The 22370-nt window shown below is 38.9% G+C and overlaps 1 protein-coding gene across 1 annotated transcript; it reads left to right on the forward strand.

Moving 5' to 3' along the window:
• Positions 1-19075: 19075 nt before the first annotated feature.
• Positions 19076-20502, forward strand: LOC306747047 (C2 calcium-dependent domain-containing protein 4C-like; the record flags this gene model as incomplete). The annotated part of the gene is made up of 2 exons (XM_079230047.1): positions 19076-19819; positions 19951-20502. The coding sequence occupies 2 exons, from the start codon at positions 19076-19078 to the stop codon at positions 20500-20502; spliced, it is 1296 nt and encodes a 431-aa protein (XP_079086173.1).
• Between the last annotated feature and the right edge of the window lie 1868 nt (positions 20503-22370).

Genomic DNA, 22370 nt, shown 5'->3' on the forward strand with positions numbered 1-22370 from the left:
CATCTTGCATACAGCCAATTAAAACTCAAATGAAAGAAGTTAAAAATGACAATTGATGCGGTGTGTGTGTGTGTGTGTGTGTGTGTGTGTGTGTGTGTGTGTGTGTGTGTGTGTGTGTGTGTGTGTGTGTGCGTGTATTTGTTGCCTTGCTTCCATTCTCAAAGGGTATGTATATTAAATAATACAGTAGATTTTGTTGTGCATGTGTTTTTTTCCACTTTTCTGTACTTAAATAAATGATCTCTTACTCACCCCATGTATACTGTGGAGAACATTTCTTTATGATTCTACTACATCTTGAAACCCTGAAATAATGTTCAATGTACAGTAGGTGCACCTGTTGCACACACACATAAAGGCACATGTGTGCAGGCTCAATTTAATAAAGACTTTAATTATAATGATGAGTATATAATAAGGCCACAAGATGACATTTCAAACCACTGCATGACATACAAATGTCATCCTAACAACTGTTCAACAGGCCTGGTGTCACTAAAATAAAACACTTAGTTGTATTTGTTTGTTTGTTTACTTTACCACAGCTCATAGGTTGTAATTTAACAAACAGCCCCCATCTGAGACAGAAGTGGGCAACAAGCAAACAGCTGTTAAATGTAAAATATGTAAACATCACTTCATGCACACCAGAAGCATGTGTAAGGAAAAGCAAAAGTAGGACATGTATGTATACATAAATTATAATAATAATAATAATAATAATTATATAAATAATGAAAAGACAAAAAGTAGAGTTTAGAGTATGCATGTTTTTGCTCCATCCACACACAGCTGATCTAGTTTGTGGTTGATATGAAAGTCTGCAAACAGGACATGGTTACCTCTGTATTTCCATTTATATTAATGAAAACTTGCTGCACATGTATCGTGTTGTTGTGGACGTCGGGACCTGTTCCAAACGTCAAAGAGCAGCTTGGTTGTTTATTGCCTCAAAGAGTGATGTCGAGTCATACACAGAGAGCCAGTTAACCCGGTCTAAATGATGAGAAATTATATTTGTGGACAAGCGGGCTATAATGAATAGGAACAGATGGAAAACAGAAAAACGAACAAGTTTCATATTAAAAGAAAAAAAAAACAGTTGCCTAGGAACCACCTCTGCTAAACCTGACTCCGCGACCACCACCCCCCACAACACAGACACGCACACACGGAGCTCAGCGCACCATGGGAGAGAAGATCAGATGCTTCAAGAAAAGTTAGGATTATTTCTCACTGTTCCTAAGCAACAAGTTTGCTATTTTCTTCCATTTGTCATATCTCCGTCCGCTCAACGGGAGATTAATAGGCAGAGACAGAAATTAAGTTGACCCCAAAACTCCAGCAATTTCTCAAAAGTTTGCTTTATATTTCAAAGCAGAGTTAAAATTGGCATCACCTGGTATGCCCACAGGCAGTAAAACAAAAAAAGATGGTTTCTTTCATTTCAGGACAATATGGTCCGTGAAATACTATATTATTATAATATATTATTATATTATGTTCTGCTGATTATGTATTAGGCAACTTAATTTGAATTGCAGATCACTTGTATACAGATACATTTAAACAGTGACGGGCCGTGTGTTTTTGACCTAGGCCTTCAGTGCCGTGTGTCCACATCGGGTGCGGACTGTCAGACCGACCCGCATGTGTATTGAACACGGCGCGCTGCCCACTACAGGACACGTTCATACAGACTGTCATGTGTGGGCACATACGGACGATTATTTTTGCACTATTACGGGCATGGAGAGAGGTCACACGGTGTGTGTGGACCGACCTGCGGAACTATTTTAGCCACTTTGACGAGAAAAAACTGCGCTTTATTAATGGTTACTTAATTGTTCACTCTTCTCACAAGGGTTACGGTATTGTAGTAATTTAAATAAAGTTAAACCACCATGGTGCCGTTTTTAAAACCCTTTTTTTTCAGAAAATGAGGCGCTGGGGCCTGGGGGCTTGGGGCGCAAACAGCGGACACTCATTGGAGCAAGCCTCCAACCTCGCCGTTGCTGCGTCATTAAGTCCAAATCAACAACCAGTCACATTTAGTTATAACAAAACAATCCAACAAAACCGCGGCACTGAAGCTCTGCACACACACAAGACATCACCGGTGCAGCTGTGCACCTTGACACCGGAGAGAAACAATCTGATTGGATGAAAGCTTCTCCTTCAAACCAGCTAAAGTGCTGCAGGCTGAAGGCTGAACAGAGGATGACAGGAGCTGTGCAAGGACAAAATAAGCTGATAGGGAAAAATAATTATAATACATGTAGTGTATTTGTGAAAAACAATTAAATTATAAAATAGCTATAACTTTGGGATTCTGTTTAGGCCAGCAGTGAAGGCTTGGCAGGCTCTGGTGGCCCACCACTGCATTTAATTTTTCAGCTTTGTACTGTAGTTGTTGAAAGTGAAACACTGGCGTTACATACAAAAATATTTCAGATGTTATATTTTACCTGCAGTGATGGTGATAAAATATGTGCTATATGAGGAGCCTGCTATCATGTAAATGCGTTTGTAATCCCTATCCCGTTGCATGTTACTCAAACTTCATCATTCATGCTGAATAGCACCACTGATTGGAACACCTACACCACATTCCTGCATGTTTTTAGTGTAAGAAACAAAAGGAGTGTATATGAAAACAGATGGCAACCTATATTGGCATCGGCAGAGCATCTTTTACATTGAACCCTCGCACTCTGAGGGGCTTGGTTGGCAAGGCAACAGATTCTGTTTCCCATGACTGCGTCTCAATAGTGCAGATCAGTCTTCGTATCCCTCCATCTTCCTCGAGAAACACAAGTAAGACCAGGCAAGCGCTTCATGTGTTCAAAGCCTCCGTGGTTTGCCGAAAGGCAATTGGCAGACACACACACGTATCTCTCAAATCCATCCCCAAGTTCAATTTAATAGGAATACGCTGCAGCTGCCACTGCCTGACCTGCTTGTAACCATTTGAGCCTTAAATAAATCCAATATTATATTTGAGCTTAGTTAGATACCTCAAACATTATATTTCCAAAGATGTTGCTTCCTAAACCGTATTTAAAAACACCAGTGGGGTAAAAGGGCACCCTGTTACATAAGTAATGTTTAGATTTGTAGTTACATTGCTTTGGTCATTTCCAATTTTAATATTCCTTCATGAGTTGAGAAAATTCCTTCTTAAACTACATAATCCATTAAAAACCCTTTGGATTGTCTGAAAAACAATGTTGAGCTAAACATGTCAATTTTTCTCAGCTCGTGAAAATTTGATGTTTTTGCCGGTGCATGGATTTCACAAGACTGCAAGGTTATATATGTCTATCACACTGCAATTATAACCCAAATGTACAGACATCTTGCAGACATGAAAAAGCAGATTCGTTGTAAGACGTAAAATGTACGTGTATCATGGGAAGAAATACCAAATGCCAAATATAAACAGAGGGCAGTTTACCATGTAGTGCCGTTTAACGCGCTATACAAATAAAATGTGTTATTATTATATGACTGTACCACTTCATTGATGGAGCAACCGTTGATTTTTTCCCCCCATTTTACTTTAGCTGCAGAAGGTTGTGGATGTAACACATTTACCATCTACACAGGGAGTTAACGGGGTGGAAAAAAATATAGAACTGCCAGGATTTTTGCTGCGGAGATTATTGGACCAGACGAGTCAGTTGTTGGAAAGAGACCTCCTTTATCAAGATCAAAAGCCTCAAATATGTTTAAGATTTACTTGGTTATGATGGCAGATCTTTGTGGAAAAGGGGTAACGTTATAAATCTGTGCTGCATTCAGACACAGCATACCTGGAGTTGTCACAAACACCGTAAAAAAAGGACCAAAAAAAGCTTCAGAAAACTGAACTCTTCATTTAACTGAATGTGCCATGTCTGGAGGAAAGCAGATCCAGCTCATTAACCATTGAACATGATCATGAGTATGAGCTGGTGTTGAGAGCAGCAGGGTCAGGGGCTCTTGAAAAAGAGGTAAAATATAAATTACTATAAATTTATATTATACTATAATATAAAATAAAATACTAAGAGAAAAATCATTGGAAGAATCTGGTTCAAGACTTGACTTGGATTGCATTTTTTTTTTACCTCTTTGTCCATCACAGTGAACATCAAGCCTGCATTAATATGTTTCAAAGTTATAATGTCCCTATGTTATAATGCAACTTTTCATGCGTATTGATATTAAAAGCCTACAGTGTTTGGTCACGACGATAATCTAACTTTGAGAAAGGTTGATGCAAACGTGATGCTCCTGGTATTGTTGTACTTAAAATCCTAAAATCATTGGTCTGATCATTTAAACGATAACTTGCTTTCTTACTGAGGGAGAAAATCAATACCAGTCTTATGTCTATGATAACTGTGGCGCTATAAGTATAACTTTAGCCGTGCTGGTATAGGCGTATTGTTTAGCTTTAAATGAAGTCAGCCTTGCGTGGTCCACTCTTTATGCTAAGCTAGGCTGATCACCCCCTGGATCTGTAGCTCCATTGCAAGTACACAGACATGAGAGTCGAAGCGATCCTCTCATCTAACTCCCAAAAGGAAGCTTATTTTACAAATTGTCCAACTATTCATTTGAATCTCATAAAAGCATGTGGGATTAAGTGAAAACAAAGAATCAGTTATGAGGAGGTTTAGATTTTGACAAGGTTTACAAAATGTGTGTGAATAAATAAGGTAAGAAGAAGAGGAGAAAACCTCCAATTACCAAATGTGACAAGCTGACATGAATTTGCAAAGTTTCAAAGCAATAATTACTTTTTAGAATATTAGTTAATTTGCAAATACTTCTGAATAAATTATTCTTTATCATGGGATATGTTGTGACAAACATCTTGGGTGAAGTATTCTAATTTGAGAATGTCAAGCGGCTGGAGTACTTCTGGGGGCCCTCTGCTCAAACCTGAGCGACACTTATGGCATTGGTGTAGGCCAGGCTAAACCAGATAACATTTACAATGTCCATCGTCACTTTTCAGCTGTTATACAATGAAAAAGAGCTGCTTGACAAGACAGTCTAATCTCAAATGTATGCCATTTTTAAGACGATCTGTGATCCTGTGGAGGTTTTTCACAGTGGGCAGTAATTGCACTGATATGGAGTGAGCCAAATGAGCTGAGCTTGACTCTCTTACCTTTGGCAAAGGTGAACAGCAGCTGGTATTTTTAGATCTCACCTGAATGGCAGATCAGTCTGCCGGCTCCACTATTCACTTTCACAAAATGTCTGGAACAAGCTGCAGCAGTAGCTCCGCTACAACTTGTTATAGAAAATTGACTGCAAGAAACAGAGGCTGCATACGTTTCCTAAAAGTCAACGGCAAGATGAATGTGGCTACTCACAAAGGTTTTGTTGTATGAGGAGATACAGTATTACTGGTTCAAAAAGACAACATGAGTCATGCCAGATAAACAATGGCGAAAGTGCCTCTGTTGGAAATCAATTTGCTCGGATTGATGTCATTTTAGCACTATTAAGACGCGTAATGTGCTGCTGGCAACCGCTGCACTGCACCTCTGCTCTAGATGTGTTTTCAAAAGGAGGATGAGTGTATCAGCAATATCACAAGGGGGCTAGCATGAGACCTCTGTTCACCTGCTGCCTCACAGCGAGACTGACGCCTGCAGCTGTCTTTAAAAGAGGCTCTTGTCAGTATGTTGTTTTTCTTTCGCTTCCCTTATTATTGCCCTGTCGTCTTTTTTATCTCTTCCACTTTTCTTCTCGCTCCCCATTCCCCCGCGCTTTCTCTCTTTGTGGTCCACACCCTGCTGTGTTTCCAGTCCTTCCCTCAAGCAAATTAGTTTCCTCCTCACCTGCACACAAGCATGCATAAGTGCAAAAACATTTGCACAAAAACAATGCTTAATGGGCCTTTGTGCAAGGAAATGCCTTCACGTCCACGATATGTCTGAAAGTAGTCGCAGTAAATTCTACCTCTACTCACCCTCTTTGCAATCTTCTAAGACCTTTTTAGACATTCCAACAGGAATTAGCTGGATAAATATCAAAACGACCCGTGAGACATCCAACCTGTGCCATATCATTTTGTGGATTAGAGGTTGCATGCTCACTATGATAGGAAGTGCAAAGCAAGACACTTGATAGAAACAGTGTGTGTAGTATGCCCATATGTTGTAACTCAGTGGTAGAGGGTGCATAGTTATGAAGGAAGCTCGTTAAAAAAACTGCTGTGAATTGACAAAATGTTTCAAAAAATCATAAGAAACAGCTGCTTAGAAACAAAATGTTTTTACGTGCATTTTTTTATTCTTGACATCTGTTCTCCACCTTTGTTGTTGCATCATTATTGTTATCACAAAGAGACATTGAAGCTTATTATTTCAAATTCACACAAAATCATAATTCACCATTTCAGTGATCACAATGAGCCAATATATCATGTTATCCTCATACCTGTATTGTGATAAAGATGTCAAAGATAGACTTGTCATCAGCTTAGACTGAAGTGAGGACTGTTGTGGAAGCTATTAGACCCAAACAACATGAGACATAAGTAATTGCACATTCCTGTAGCTATGAAGCATAACCAAGTAAGGAGGCTTATATTTCCATGCTATAAATACAATGTGATTGAGAGGATAATTGTTTAGCGGTGAGTTTCACCACAGTGAACAAATACAAGTACATATTTTAATATAGGGCTTGCACTTTATTGTCAGACTTTGAAGACTTTTGGAGAACAGTGCTAATCACACACTTGAGTTGTGCACCCCTCTTCTCTCTCTGTAAGTGTCCACAGTTGACATTATATAAATGACTAGTGTGGACAGATGGAGCTCATAGACAACTGGAGATGTCAGGTTTGAACCAACACAGTAGATATATAGTGATATAAATGTGATCTTCCTCTCTTCCCTCCTCAGTTTCAGTTCAGTAGGCTGGATATGGGCATGACATTTCCTTGTTGCTTTAGCAACAGAGAGAAAAAATAATCTCCCACTCTTCTTCTAGGGGTTAACATACCAATTGTTCCCCTTTTAATTTTGTTATCTTTAAAGGAAGGCATGTGTATATACCTGTACATCGATGATCATGTGTCTTTTTTGTGTGATTAATACAGAGAGAGCCATGTGGGTGGCTGTCAACATTGAAGTCCATCCTTTATTGGCTCATAACACTAATCGTTTGCATAAAACAAGAATGGCACAGTAACAGGTCCTTTGTATTACACTGTTGAATTTCCAAGCTTTATTACATGCCTTAAAACTGTAATCAAGCCTTCATTATACTGGATGTTTAGTATTCATATTAAATAAACTGTAGAAAGACATTGGATTTTTGTTGACATCCAAGTTAGTTGGCACCTGTATCTAGCTAGCTGGAGGCTGGTAAAGTCTCCAACTGTAGTTTGTGGGAGTGTTAACAATATAAATAAACCTGTGCTAAGCGGGGCCTGTTATTGTCTCACCAACTTAGGTCCTCCTCCATTTTAAACACCCTCACCACTAGGATGCCATTGTGAACACCTTTGGGTGGGCCAAGAAATGGGGCAAGGACACTGAAAGTCTATATAAAGGACTGTTAAAAAGATAGCAAGGGCCATGCTGGTCAAGTGTGTAGGGTTGTTTTAAGTCACAAATAATCGTTCTGCAATGATGATTCATACAGCAAAGGACACATTTCATGTGAATGAGTCAGTGCGTACAACAAGCCAATAAAACAATGCAACATTCAAAGCATTTCACCTCTGTTGAGTCTTCAAGCTGAAGAAAGGTGTCACTTTCCTCACCGTTACATCACGCACATTGTAAAAAGACGATCACTCTCTTTTGTCTCTCGATGGTGAAAGGGCAATTCGACAATTAAACAAGCCCCTTTACTTAGTCTTGCGACGCCTGTCTGTCAAATGTTCCCGCCTAGCTCTGCACATAACACATTGCGCATTTAATGTTGAAAGATTCTTTCAAATTGGCAGTAATTATCTGTCTTTGCCAGATTTGATCAGTTCTAGCTAACCTGCTAAACATGATGTGGTGCAAAGACACCGTGACTAAAGCTCTCCGAAAAAGTTAGCACCAGAAGACATGGAAATACAAAAACAGAGATGTTCTTGTCCTGCAGCGAAGAGATCCTTGAATTATAGGCTTAATACGGACAAATGTAAGACTGTTATTTCATTCAAATTCAATTTAAATGTTCACTGACTTCATTATGAATATGTGCAGGTAATTGCAACATTTGTATATAAAAGTAATAGATCAAACTTATGAAATGCTTGGCATTATAAATAACTTGTTTCCATGTCATCTTAACCAAATAACATCAATATTCATGATTGAAGTTCTGGAGAGCAGCGCCATATTTCTCCAGTCCTGCGGTTACCTTTTCCCTTTCACTGCCTCCATGCCGGACAATAAATACCAGCAATCATTCACATTTTCATGGTGAAGCAGGGCAATGAGTCATCCACATGTTGCACTTATAAAATAAAAGACCGACAAAACATCGAGCATATTGACACGAGAGAGAGACGACATAAAGGAGCCTAAAGGTTCCTCGTTTCATTTAATTCGTCCTATTACCAGAGTACTTCACTCCAGCCATTTCCTTCCTCTCCCCTTGGGCTCCGTGTTGACGCTGAGCAACCAAGTCAGAGGCAGCAGGATGTTTTTTTCTGCAGCAGAGAGAGAATTAAAAATAGGCAATATCCAGGAATAAATATTTTCCTGACAAAAAAACAACAGTACACACGGCATGTCATCGAGAAACAATCCGACCATTTTTATTTGTCTCATTGGTTCAAACTAAATTCAGTGTGATGACTTGATGTAATCTTCTAACCATATGACATCTTTTAGTAACTCATCTGTTAATAGTTTCATGAAGTATTGTCATCTGTTGATTGTAGAACTAATAGAGCTTCTCTTGTCCCTGAGCCAATCGGTGTCTGCCATGATTTTATTCAGCGATTTATTTTTATTGCAGATGAACCCGGGCTGTTGTGTTTATCTTCTTGTCAAAAATATACAGTGTACCATTTGGTCGTCCCTTCTTTTCTCTTTGTCTGCCGGAGAGACACTGTTCATCGGCAACATATTGTGTAAGGATTCATCATGTTGACAGATTGTCACCCACTTGTCAAAATGCAACGCGGTGATGGAGAAAATGTGCTTGCAAAAACACACACACACACACACACACACACACACACACACACACACACACACACACACACACACACACACACACACACACACACACAGAGAGACACAGGCGTGAGTAGAAATGCAGATGGGGTTGATCCAAAAAGGCTGAGTAACTGAAATATTCAAAGCAGCACAAAACAAATTAAATCATTTTTTACCTTTAATGTAAGTACAAGACAACTGAGTGACCGTAGTAGGAAATCAATAAGATTATAGTAACTATATTAAAAGATATATTGTTTATTAGCATGAAACAGGTTACTTGGCATGATTTAACGACTGTTGGTGTTACTAGTAATAATGGACTATACATGTATTTTAACCTGCAACTTTGTTTTGTAGATGCTAACAGTTTTACTTCAATGCCAGCATCAGTTGTTACTTTATTATCTGGTGGATTTAGTTGAAATATCTCAAGTCTATTGCACACGACCCCTGGAATGTCATTCAGTATGTGACATACTTGATTGCCCCATAGGACCATAGGAATGGTCTCATATAAGCTGTAGGCAAATGGTATTGTATAAATAGAGAGGAGGCGTGGAACAGTTGACGATGTGTTATTTCCTGCACAGTGGGGGAGAGTTTAATGTCTGTTTCTGAGCAGGTTTACTCTGTTGGGACTGATGGTGATAAGAAAGGGTTGTCTTAGGTGATCTATCTTTGTGTTCATCCTGTTTGCATGTGGATGAGGGCGAATGGGAAAGAAAAGGGGAAACTGTATGACGTCCTGCACACACATCGGATGTACACTCAGAGTCGTTGCGCTAAGCTATAGGATTTATATAAAGGGACGTTTGTCTGTGTATTTTTGTGTAGCCTTAAATAACCATTATATTGTCAAAATGTGAACTTCACGCAGGTTTCATCCATATGTTTTTTAAACTTTATGAACAATTTCATTCAATTTAGGGGAAGAAGCTGTTGCTTCAAGCTGTGCCTTTAGAGGATTTGAATGATTTTAACTGAGCTGAGAACATCTGCTTTATGTGTTAACTGTGCTCAGAGTGTTCAGAGTGACACATTTAAGTAAACGACTTACTCCTTTGTGTGTGTTTTTGTTGTTCTCATTCCCTTCTCTTGTAGGCAACTGTTTTACAGATGGTACGGGTCCAGTCTTCACTTTGTACATACTCCATCTTGCACCGACTTCACCCCCTCTCCATCTGTCTCCTCTTTTTTTTCTGTTTGTCGTGTTGTGCTATGTACACTCATGGCTTCTGGCCTGATGGTCTGTATATATGTGTTAATCCTTAAACAAATGTATCATCATAACTCAAAAGCAACACAGGATCCACTCTCTCATTAGCTGTGTGTGTTTGGTATTTGTTTACCTTGGTGCTTGGTGGCCCCTAACCAGCTGGGTGGGTTGTCTCCAAGCCTTATCAGTGTGCAGCAGAGTGAACCGTCACACTGTTTAATACACACTAAACAATCTCTTACAGGCAAGATCCTCCACATGTGCAGCAAGTGATATCAGTAGAAACAAAGAAAAACTAATTTCATGTTAATGTTCGGTTAGAAATAAAATGCAATCAAATATATTTTTGGGTTATATGGTTAGAGTTAGTATATAGCCATCTATAATCAACTATAAATATAGTATGATTCACAATCCATAAAACAACTCAATATTTGAGGCATAATTCCTTTCTTTTGTGCACTGCAGTGTGGATATATTGTGTTTTATGTAATATCCATCAGAATATTCTTCACATGTAGTGAATGTTGTACAGTGGCAATCGCAAGGGTTTGGATTGTTTCCAAAGTCAATCTGATCCTCCTGTATCAACATGACTCAACTCACTACCATCCTTTCATCTCTGCCTGAGTAGAGGCCACGACTCAGACAGAAAGCTTTTGACATTATCGTGGGCTATTATCTACTATCTGTTCTAAAAAATCAATCAAGGAGAAAATGTAATATTTGAAAAAAAAAAAGCTCTCTAATGTTAGAAGACTGTGCCACATATTTAATATTTCAATCATATCACATAGTTGGGCTCAGGGTGGACAGATAAGTCCAGTACAGTTGATCAAAATAGAAGGATTTTTTTTTTTAAATAACCAAACATATTATCTTTTTTATTGCATGCATTCGTCTTCACTTTTTTAAACCTGGCACCAACATTACCCACAGTGCAACATAACAGCAACAGGTGGTCACTGGTTCAGGTGTGTTATGCTAGTAGCAGCTAATGTAGCCTCAACCTGTTTACCTAAAGCAGAAATGAGGAGTGGCAATGCAACCAAATGTTAAACCAAAATGTTCACCATTACTTATAATCCTTTTTCTTTTCTTTTGTTTGTACGAAACATGTACACCTGACCTGAGAACTGTGACCAAGGATGATCTGGCTTGAAAAGAAAGAAGTTATACACAGTGAACTTACTCGATGCACATTTATGCAGTGTGCATCTATACATCATATACATAGACCGTATATTCTAAATATTATATTTGATTTTAGATGGATTTGAGCTTGGAGTGGTAACATAAGAACTACAGCCAGTAATGTTTTGCAATTCTAGTTCTGGTCAATATCAATTGTTCTGCAGCAAGCAAGATATGGAAAGTATATTTATGTGGCTCATAATAATCAGGAATGGTAATGTTCCAAAAATACAGGAGCACAGCGGCAGTGATCCCTTTGACATTTCATTTAACATTTATTTTACATTTTCAGCTTCTCTGCAATAATTCAATCTCCAGCAATGACACCTCTTGCACATACTGTGCAAAAAAAAATAGCTAATGTAAAGAGATGGAGCTGCTATTTGACAGCCAAAGAACATCCAGTGGTGAATACACCCTAATTAAGGCATGCTGCTAAAATGTGTGGGTGGACTCTAACACTTGTTCCAATGTGCCCTGTGTCCTGTTCATACTGTAGACTATTTTTGTTTTATGGCATAAATGCAAATTGCTGCACTTTGACTGAATAATTTTGTCTTGATTTTTATATTTCTGCCAGTAATGTTAGAGGTGTGAAATGTGAGTGAGTGAGTGATTCTACTATAGATATTGGTACAGTACAGCCACAGTCCTGTTTATTTCACAATGAGTATTTTTAGATGTAGAACGGATCAGAGATCTTAACACTGTTCAACACTCTTACTGCGTCTGTAACTCACAAATTTCTATTTGAATTTCGCAAATGGAGTTAATGTCATGAGACATGACACTGTAATGTTACTGATTAGGTAAAAACCACACCTGATTTAACAGTTCATAAGATAAAAAACAACTCTTTGCCTACAGAGCAACTTGAATTCCTGTCAGATTGCTAACATAAAGGTGTTGAATGTTAATTGTAGGATACATTCACTCTTTTGAGCTTTGAAGGGGAGGACAACATGTATTTAACTCCTATAAATCATGGGGGTTTGACTTCTCAGGATCAATATCAATTAGGAACCTCCAAGGTCAGAATGATTAACTGTTGAACATGAAGCAGCTGCAGCAGGAAAACAATGAACAACACATTTTGATGTACAGAAATCTCTGAAGATTTAAACTAGATACTATCTTGGGATCACAACAGCCATGATTACAAATTGGGTGAGGGGCGTAAAGTGGCCAGGGGCAATGGCCCCTTTCCTAGTTCCTTTACCCTTACTTCCATTGTCCTTAATTGGACGAAATCCATCTTTGCCACACCTATCTTTGAACTCTGCCTCCATTTTGTTCTCAGCTACACACCTTTCCTTTACGTTGTAGAATCTTGCATTGTTGTGACGCTATCACGTTGACAAAATGTGTCCACAGACTGATAGACCAGACATATAAACATCTGACAAAGTACTCAAAACCACTTCTGATGTGATTGCAGTGTGTCTAGGACCCCATTTTGCTGTGATGAAACACACAAGGGGGAAACAATAGCAGCCCTGACAGCATGTGACATTGTCACAAGAACATACGAGTCTACACTCTGTGAGGATCTCGGCATTCTAGAATGCAGAATTCTAGAATGCGGAATTATTCTAGAATAATTCTAGTATTCTGGAATTCTGGAATTCTGGAATTCTGCAGAATGCTTTTGGTATGAACCTTAAAATGCTCAGGACATGGCTAACATGTTAATGTAGAGCACCGTTAATGTTTAGCCATGTTCAACATCTTAGTTTAGAATGTTACAAAAATGTAACATTTACGTTTAAAATGTTTAATTTTAACTTGATCTTGTTTGATGAAAAGTTAAGTAAGATCACTAAAATGATTTGAATTTATCAGGAGTGGGAAGTGTTTACCAACTTTCAATGTCAGCCTCCTGGTGGCCAGAGGTGTCAAGTAACGAAGTACAAATACTTCGTTACTTTACTTAAGTAGACATTTTGGGTATCTATACTTTACTGGAGTATTTATTTTTCAGACGACTTTTTACTTCTACTCCTTACATTTTCACGCAAATATCTGTACTTTCTACTCCCTACATTTTAAAAATAGCCTCGTTACTATTTAATTTTGATTTGTTTTCATTCCGGCTTGTCATCGTTCAAAAACACACACACACAAAAAAAAGTAAAAAAAAATGATAAGCTTATTGTTTTCCACAATGAGCTATTTAGTAGTAACTAAATATTAGTTATTTTTTGCACAGATAGAACTTACACAAAACATGGGGCAATCTGATTTACTTGTAAGTGATTGCAATTGTCTTTATTCTGTTACTTATAAAAGCACAGATGAGTCACACAATTATGTTATTTACAGAAAAAGTTTGAGAACCACAGCTTTAAGTGTTTGTGTCGGAGTCGCCGCCGCCGCCTATTTTGCACTATTACAATATTTATAGGCAACTAGTTATCATGTCTTCCGCTCCATGAAACGCATGTTAATGCTCAGTACACATATGGTACTTTAATGTATTTGCATTGTAATAAAATGTGATCATTTTAAATGGGCATATATGCAGCTGAAACGGGTAGCCTAGTGCATCCCACATTTTTCAACATAACATTTTAAAACATTATAATCATTATGGTCTTTAGAAAAGTGATTGTTTTGGGGGGAGGTGGGGTAGTGCACTATAGGCCCCTGAGACGCGGCTTAAGAGTTTGTCCTTAATGGGGAAAAAAATCCCCTTACATTACTTTTATACTTTTAAGTAGTTTTGAAACCAGTACTTTTACACTTTTACTTAAGTAAAAAGCTTGAGTTGATACTTCAACTTTTACAGAAGTATTTTTAAACCCTAGTATCTATACTTCTACTTGAGTAATGAATGTGAATACTTTTGACACCTGCGCTGGTGGCCCAAGAGGAAAAGTCACTAGGGTTTCTTTTCTGAACACCATGGATGTCTTTACCAAATCCCATTGCAATCCAACAAATATTTGTTGTACACCTAATAAAACCAGTCAACACGAGCATTTGTCAAACATGATTGTAGATGACTAGATCCGCTGATGGTCAGCTGTAGTGACATGGCTATGTGTGTAGCTCGTTCCTGTCGTGCTGTGGACAGCCTACCACAGAGTTTAAGAGGTTCTGGAACAAATCAGATGTAAATTGAGAAAGGCCTCATTATAAACAGAAGCCCACCATTGTTGGTCCACTGAAAGCCATGGTTGCTGTGTGTCATTTCGTGTGGATTTAATGTGTTTATGTGTGAGAGATGATTTTACACAATGTTGTATGAAATAGATTTAAAAAAACAAGAAAACATCAGCTCAATTCACTGAAATCATAAGTTATAAATGTACACAATTTCTATCTAATCTAATAATTTGTTGTGAAACCTAATAATTATTAATAAATAACAGTAACATGTTCAATAAAAACGTTGAAGTGTTGTAACTCCTTCTCTTGTTTTTTACTATCACGCTCCATGACCCCTCTTGTTATTTTATATAATATTATTCCTCACATATCACAAAGATATGTTAATGCTTTTATGGTTATAGAAAATATTGAAATGTAGATCCAATTACATGCACATAGTAAGTTTATTATTAAATGCACACTCAAGAGGCATATTGTGAAGATTGTTTTAAACTTAAATAATTTTAGTACCTTTTTCACTTTCCTCTGTAAATACTTTTTCCCATGCACCACTCCCCAAACTTTGCAGGTTTGTGAAAATAATAATGGCTACTGAATCACAGGGGCGGCTGACAAAAGTGAATCCTTGACTGATGAAAGAAGCATTTCTGCAAAGTTGAGTCTGACAAGGTGAGTTTGAGTTGTGGCCCAGCAGAGGAGAAACAATTTGAGGAATCAATTTACAAAATGTGCTCTTTTCCTAAGTAAGTATCACAATGCAGTTTTTCCTCACTGGTGTTATGGAGCATACAAATAAAAAGAAAAATGATCACTCACACATTTTTTTATTTTGTGTAATATGCATTACAGCCTCGAATCTAATGGCTGGGTTAGAGATAAAATAGTAAATTAGCGTAGTTGGTTCAGGAGCAAAAGTGGAACACATTTCTCTTTGGAATCCGTAAATAGTTGGCTGGTCAAATGTCTAAATGATTGGACCAGTGGATGACTCATACCATAGTGCACAATCTAATGGCTAGTCACTAATCTGTAATCACGACAATCTATTATGAGAAATAGAATGAATGGATCTCATTTGCATAAGTATTTAGAACCTTTATGTAGGTCTTTGTAGAACCACCATTGACAGTAATTACACTATTGTCTGCCATGTTTACAAACCTGCATTTGAGCCACTCAAACTCAATCAGGGATTGGGTGTGGCCCTTTTTCAGGTTTCCTAAATACGGATGTATGTTTTTTGTCACTAGTTTATATCGGAAATAGAAATACATTTTGAAAGGATTTAAAAACAAACTACTCAATAATAATTATGCTTATGAGATGAGAGCAGTGTGGTTTGCAATGAATGTAGTCCACCTCTTTTTGTGGAAACATGCACATGTGTGCATCCCGCTAAGCAGGTCAGACTCTAACCCAAGGAGAAATAAACATGCAAATACCAGAGTTTAGAACCAAAACAAAAGGGAGCAAATCCATGGGTCTTTCTTTTAACTGTGTGTGATAACAGTTAGTTTAGTTATCCTATCAAACAGTAATGTGAAGACACAGAAATACTGTATTTCTGCTGTGGACAAACTAATGAAAAGAACAAATTATACAAATATTAACAATGCAGCAAGATGTGGGGTGTTTGAAATATATCATGGAGGGACAGTATCTCCAGCATGGCCCAACTGGTCCTGTAAAATGGCCTCACATTAGTGGGTTGTTTTTTAAATCCTGCAGAATATTGAATGGTCCAAATGACTCCTACGAGATGGCTGCTCATACCATGACAGATCCACCTCCACGTTTAACACCTGGTAAAAGACACTGTGGGTTGAATTCTTTGGCTTTATCTGAACAGAACACGGCCCAGACAGAAAACAAAGACAATTCATCAATCCGTATTACTTTTATTTTGCTCTGGTTGTATGTCCTTATGCAACGTTGTACATCTTTTTGAGCTGACATTGCCATAAAATTGACATTTTAGGAAAAGGCCACAGTTTTTCATTGTGTCAGTAAACACATTCTGTAATTTAGCAGTTTTTTTGTGATCAGAGCTGCCGCTCAGGGACAGCATGTTTGGGCTGCATGCTGAAATGAATATTGTGACTGTTAAGTCTTCTTTCACACAAGCGATGCAGCTCGAAGTGGCAACCCACTTAAAATGGCCTATAACACTTTACTATAAACGTTTACACCTTAGTTGAAATCTGATTACAACTACACCTTTTTAGTGCCTAAATATAAATGGTGAATGGGGTTAAATTAAAGTACTGCCAAAAAGTTTCCCTAGGCATTTTTAAATACAGACAAAAAGGGCAAATGTTTGGGCTTTAATATAATGACATTAAAAATGGATAATTATCATTCTCAATTTTTCTGCAGATTATTTTCTTGATTAATCATTTGATCTATAAAAACTCCAGATAGTCAACAGCAAAACACACACATATATTCTGTTTGTCACATAAGAGAAAGAACACAGTTAAGAAGTTGGAACAATTAAATGTGGTTTCATTGAAAAAATGACAAGACAGTTAATTAATCAAAATAGTTGACTAATAATTTTCTGTGGATCAGCTGATGGATTAATTGACTAGCTGTTTCAGCTCAAAACGGCTCATAAGAGATACAAGCACATCTTGCAAAGTGAGATGCTGCCCTGAGATGAACAGGGACACTGTTCCAGAGAATGGGTCCAAAGACAGCAGCTTCGCTGCAGGTCTCTGTCACAGTTTTAGGTACTGCGAGCAGCTGAGAGTCTGCAAACGTGGCGGCTCAACGAGGGACATATCCTGGCCACGGCTCGCCCATGAGAAGATTTATGGATAAACAATGGGAGTTTAAGAAACTATCCAAAAACTATAACTTGAAGCAAGTGTGGAGACTTCACAGCAGGCTGAGCACTTTTCTTTGTTCCAATTTTGACAAGCTGTAATGATTTATAGGCTTATTGGGGGAGCCGAGAGCTGTGAGTGAACTGCAACATGGAAAAGTTTTAAAACAGAGGCATAATGATGATTCAACTATGTATTTCTTGTGAATAAACTTCTGCAGTTTCTTGTGTTTACTTTATTTTGTCCACTGTCATAGCTAAAATCATCTTATTGTAAAGACCAACGTTTTGTATTCCACTATAATTGGTAAATGAGTTGATGGTGTGAAAAAAAGCATATTGTCACTCCACATCATCATCATCATCATCATCATCATCATCATCATCAGTTTGCCAGCAGGAAATACAATAAAGGTGCCTGTCTGCTTGCTCCATGTTATAGGGAGATAACAATACACGAGAGACTAGATGTCACGTGAACGCCAATTAAAATCACCGTGACGCTCTCTTTAAAAACCAATGAGGCGTGAGATATAAAAAAACACTTCATTTGCAACACTTTGAGTGTGGTGAAACAACACCCCGTCATAGAGTCCCCCCCGTACCTGCGTGGGGAATAGTGTTATGGTAAATATCATTGCAAGCTTCCACAATCTTCTCATTGGCTCAGAAGTCAGAGACCCCCGTGATATAAAGAGAGAGTGCCTGCTCTCGCAGTCTTTTTCTGCTGGCAAGCGTTTTGGATCACACTTCAACTAACGGGAAAATACCTTTTACGCACAGAGTGCCCGAGAGGCTGCAGACGAGCGCAGCCGGAGATCCATTTTTCGAAGGACAAGAGTTCTGCAGCCAATAGGTTGGTATGTTTCATGTTGGATGTGAGACACGGCGTGTGTTAGCGCGGCTTATTTTTTTGGCTCATTTAATTTAAATTCAATTAAAGTATTCAATTGGGAAATTACAATTCCAACAACTTAAAGTGATTCGAATGAGAACTAATAATTGTAGTTTGATTTGTTGAAAACATTGACTTTGTTTGAGATGATACAAATCGCAATAGCACACGTGTATAGCGTTTAGAGAAGATATATATATATATATATATATATATATATATATATATATATATATATATATATATATATATATATATATATATATATATATTATTTTTGTATCTTCCTTGCGCATTGATTTCACATTTTTATTAAAATGCTCTTTGGATACACTTAGATGATCTTGTAATACATTCATTGTGAAAGGAATGGTTGCTTCTTGCTGAAATGTTTACTCTTATTTCCTTTCCTTCCCTGAATTGCTGCATGGCTCAAGTTTTTTTTTTTTCCAACTGCAGGCTAAAGAAAAGACACAGATTAGGGCTAGGTTTTAGGGGGATACTATTTAGTCAACAATATTACTGAACAAGCAAACATCAACAAAAAGGGCTAATTCTGTTATTATCGTTGGATGTGTGTTTTTACCTCTTTATGCATTACCTTTCTGTTCACAGAGTTAAGTGTGAGCTGAAGTGTCTGCGTGGACATGTGGCTACTGGAGAAGCTCCGTAGCTCTGTGGAGAGCAGTGGGACCAAACCCCAGCACCCCCACACAATAGAGGCCATTCCTATCTCAGTTTATGCCAACGTCCTTACCCCAGAAAAGATCCCTGATTTCTTCATCCCCCCTAAACTTATTTGCTGCCCACCAGAGGAGTCTCTAACCCCGGAACTTCAGCACTTGTCCACATTACGACCCTCTGTTTCTGACCATGCCATCTGCATCCAGAGCCCCAGAGCTCGGAGCAGCAAGAACCTCTGCAGCCCTCGCCTCTTTTCACGCCTGGGAGGGGACACACGCAATCTCCAGAAGTCAGCCAACCGTCACATCATCCAAATAGAGAGCGCTGATGAACCGGGTGCCGGATCAGTGGACAGGGTCAGTGTCAACACTAATGCTGACCCCCAGTCACAGACGGCAATGTCTCTGCCTTATGTCCCAAAGGCTCAGACCTCATATGGCTTTTCCACCTTGGTGGAGTCTCCTCATACCCGCCGCAAAGAGAGCCTGTTCCACAGCGACCCCAGCAGCCCTCTCACCTCCCCGAACTCCCCGAGACGCTCCCAAGGGGGGACTCTTCTGGCCCCAACTGACTCCAACCCATACCGCTATTTCAGTGGCGGAGAGAGCGACACCTGCTCCTCAGCAGAATCGTCCCCCTTTTCCTCCCCTCTGCTGTCCCGCTCTGCCTCCCTCCTCCGCTCCATTACCCAGGAGACACAAGCCAAGGTGAGCAGTGTTTATGTGAGTGTCAGTGTAAATGGATTGGCTCTTAAAAACATTTTTCTTGTTTGATTCACATTGAGGCTTCTTTCTGTGTGTTAACCTGTTGCTTTTTTTTCTTCTCTCCCTGCCTCAAGGTGTCTCGTGCCAAGCGTTCCCTGGCACGCCACAGTTCTCTCTCCACTGATGAATGCAGCTCAGCAGACAACAGCCCCAACATGCAGCGCCGCCGCATGCGCTGCCCTCGCTCTCCCGCCTTCCGTGGATGTAAAGGCAGTGGCCTAAGGGACACAGCATCGGACGTTCTACAGCGTGAGCACACCATCAACCTCCACAAGGGGGGGACACTGAGGCTGAGCACCCACTACGACCCAGAGGCCACCAGGCTGAGGGTGCGCGTGCTCACAGCTGAGGCCCTGTACGACAGGCAGACTGACCTGAAAAGCATCAACTGTTGTGTAGCACTCTACCTGAACCCTGGCAAGCAGCAGAAACAGAGAAGCACCATCATAAAGAACAGCAGGAATCCAGTATTCAACGAGGACTTTTTTTTTGATGCGCTGCCCCAGACACAAGTAAAGTGTCTGTCCATGAAGATAAAAGTAGTGAACAAAGGAACCAGTCTGAGGAGAAACGTGCTACTCGGAGAAAGGGAGGTGCTGCTCAGTGAGCTACTTGCAGGCCTCTAGGGAGTCCCTGTCAAGACTTGCTTAAAAACAAGCAGCTCCATCTCTTGAGGGCTACCTTTTTATCCCACTGATCAGATCTGATAAATACTGGGCAAGTGAAAGCATGCTGATGACAGGGGAATTGTATCTTGCACCCATCGTTATGTAAATCAATGGACAAAAAAAAATGAAGCCTCTGTAGAATAAAAGTCCCACTTTATCAAGTTGCCATCATCAGCCTCTTTACAGAGGTCTGCCCAGGTTAAACAAGTGGAAACCACCATTATTGACATGCTTACCAGTACATTAGCAATGTGAACAGTGGAGTCGTCCTTGTTTGTGTATTTCTCTTGAAGTATTGAGTTACAAAAAGTGTTGCCTTCTCTCATGAGCATTGTGATGTGGCTCAATGTCATACCAGCTGTAATACAATGATGATCTTGTCGAGGCTGGCGCTGTAGTTTTTGTAATAATGTAGTAATATTACATGTGGGTTTTGCACGTTCCTGTGGAAACTAATAATGCCTCTGTGTACTAGAAATAATTTATATTTGAGAAATTTGATTTGAATTGCCAGTAGATGTAATGTTAATATGACTGTTACGTGACATGCTTTTGAACGTATGAATAAAAATACTAAACTCTCAATGGTGTTTTTTTTACCCTCCAGCTTTGTCTCAGTGATTGTGTCCTCTAATAATTCAGCAGGATCAAGAGCCAACACTATGATTATAAACCCTGCTTTGCACTCCCAAGCTTTCCATTTTTGCAATCAAGTAGGAAGTTGGGTCCTCTGAGAAAGACAGGCTGGGTGTCAATTGTGAAGCTTTTAATACTGGATCTCGGTACGCAATATTGTCTCTCTGTGCATTCTAACTCCCTGTTTAATTTTAAAAACATGTTCCCTATTCAGGCTGTCCTCCAGTGAGGTTCAAATAGTTATTATGCATAGGAGGTAAAATCATAGCCCCTGAAACAACTGTTGGCACGTATTCTCCTGCTCTAGATATAAGTCATCTGTATTGAGGCTATATCTTGATTTATTTATTCAATATCAAGCTTGATAAATGGAAAGGGGAGAAATACAAAACATACCCAGGTCCACACTCATATTTGTCAGGCATGCAGTGCTGGTCCGACTGCAATGAATAGCATGAGCCAAGTGTGGATCTTATGCCTCCTCTACTGGTGAAACATCAGATTGACGCCTCACAATGTCCGAGCAATATCTTCAAATTTAAAGGATCAAAACTATATCTGCCAACTTTTAATTGACTGATGACACGTCCGTTTTGTCTTCTTCATTCTGCCCGTAAACACGGGGACAGGCGCTCCTCTGAGTCTGAAAAGGGAAGAAAAATGCATTTAATTAAAAAGAAGCTCTGAGAAATAAGTCATAACAAGCATCCATGTGGGACACACTCATCTGTGAGATTAAAGAAAATGCATTTGCCACAAACATATACATAACAAAACAAATAGTTAAAACTGGTGAAGGGAAATAAAGTCATTATTTTTCCCTTTGTAGAAATGTTGAGGCAAATGTTTGAAGAGCGATTGTCTAATATTCTCTGAATTAAGCAAAACATGAGCCTAAACATAATCAACTTTTTTTTCTTCAATGATATTAAAGTCTCTGAAAACATATTTTCTCAATCAGCCTCTTTCTATTAGTAATTTGGTTCTACATGAAGACACAAATGCCTGCCAAAGTTAAAACAGTTTTGATTATTGATGTCTGTTCTCTTTGTCTCTGCACTCTTCAGAATCAAGCAAACTTCATAATCCCAAACTGATAACAGTTGTTTATCTACTGATTAAGTTTTAAAAAACCTCAACACTCGTACTCTGTCATTGGATACATTGAGCTTGTAATTATGCCATTTTAA

This window comes from Taurulus bubalis (assembly GCF_910589615.1).
Source record: "Taurulus bubalis genome assembly, chromosome: 1".
Lineage (NCBI taxonomy): Eukaryota > Metazoa > Chordata > Actinopteri > Perciformes > Cottidae > Taurulus > Taurulus bubalis.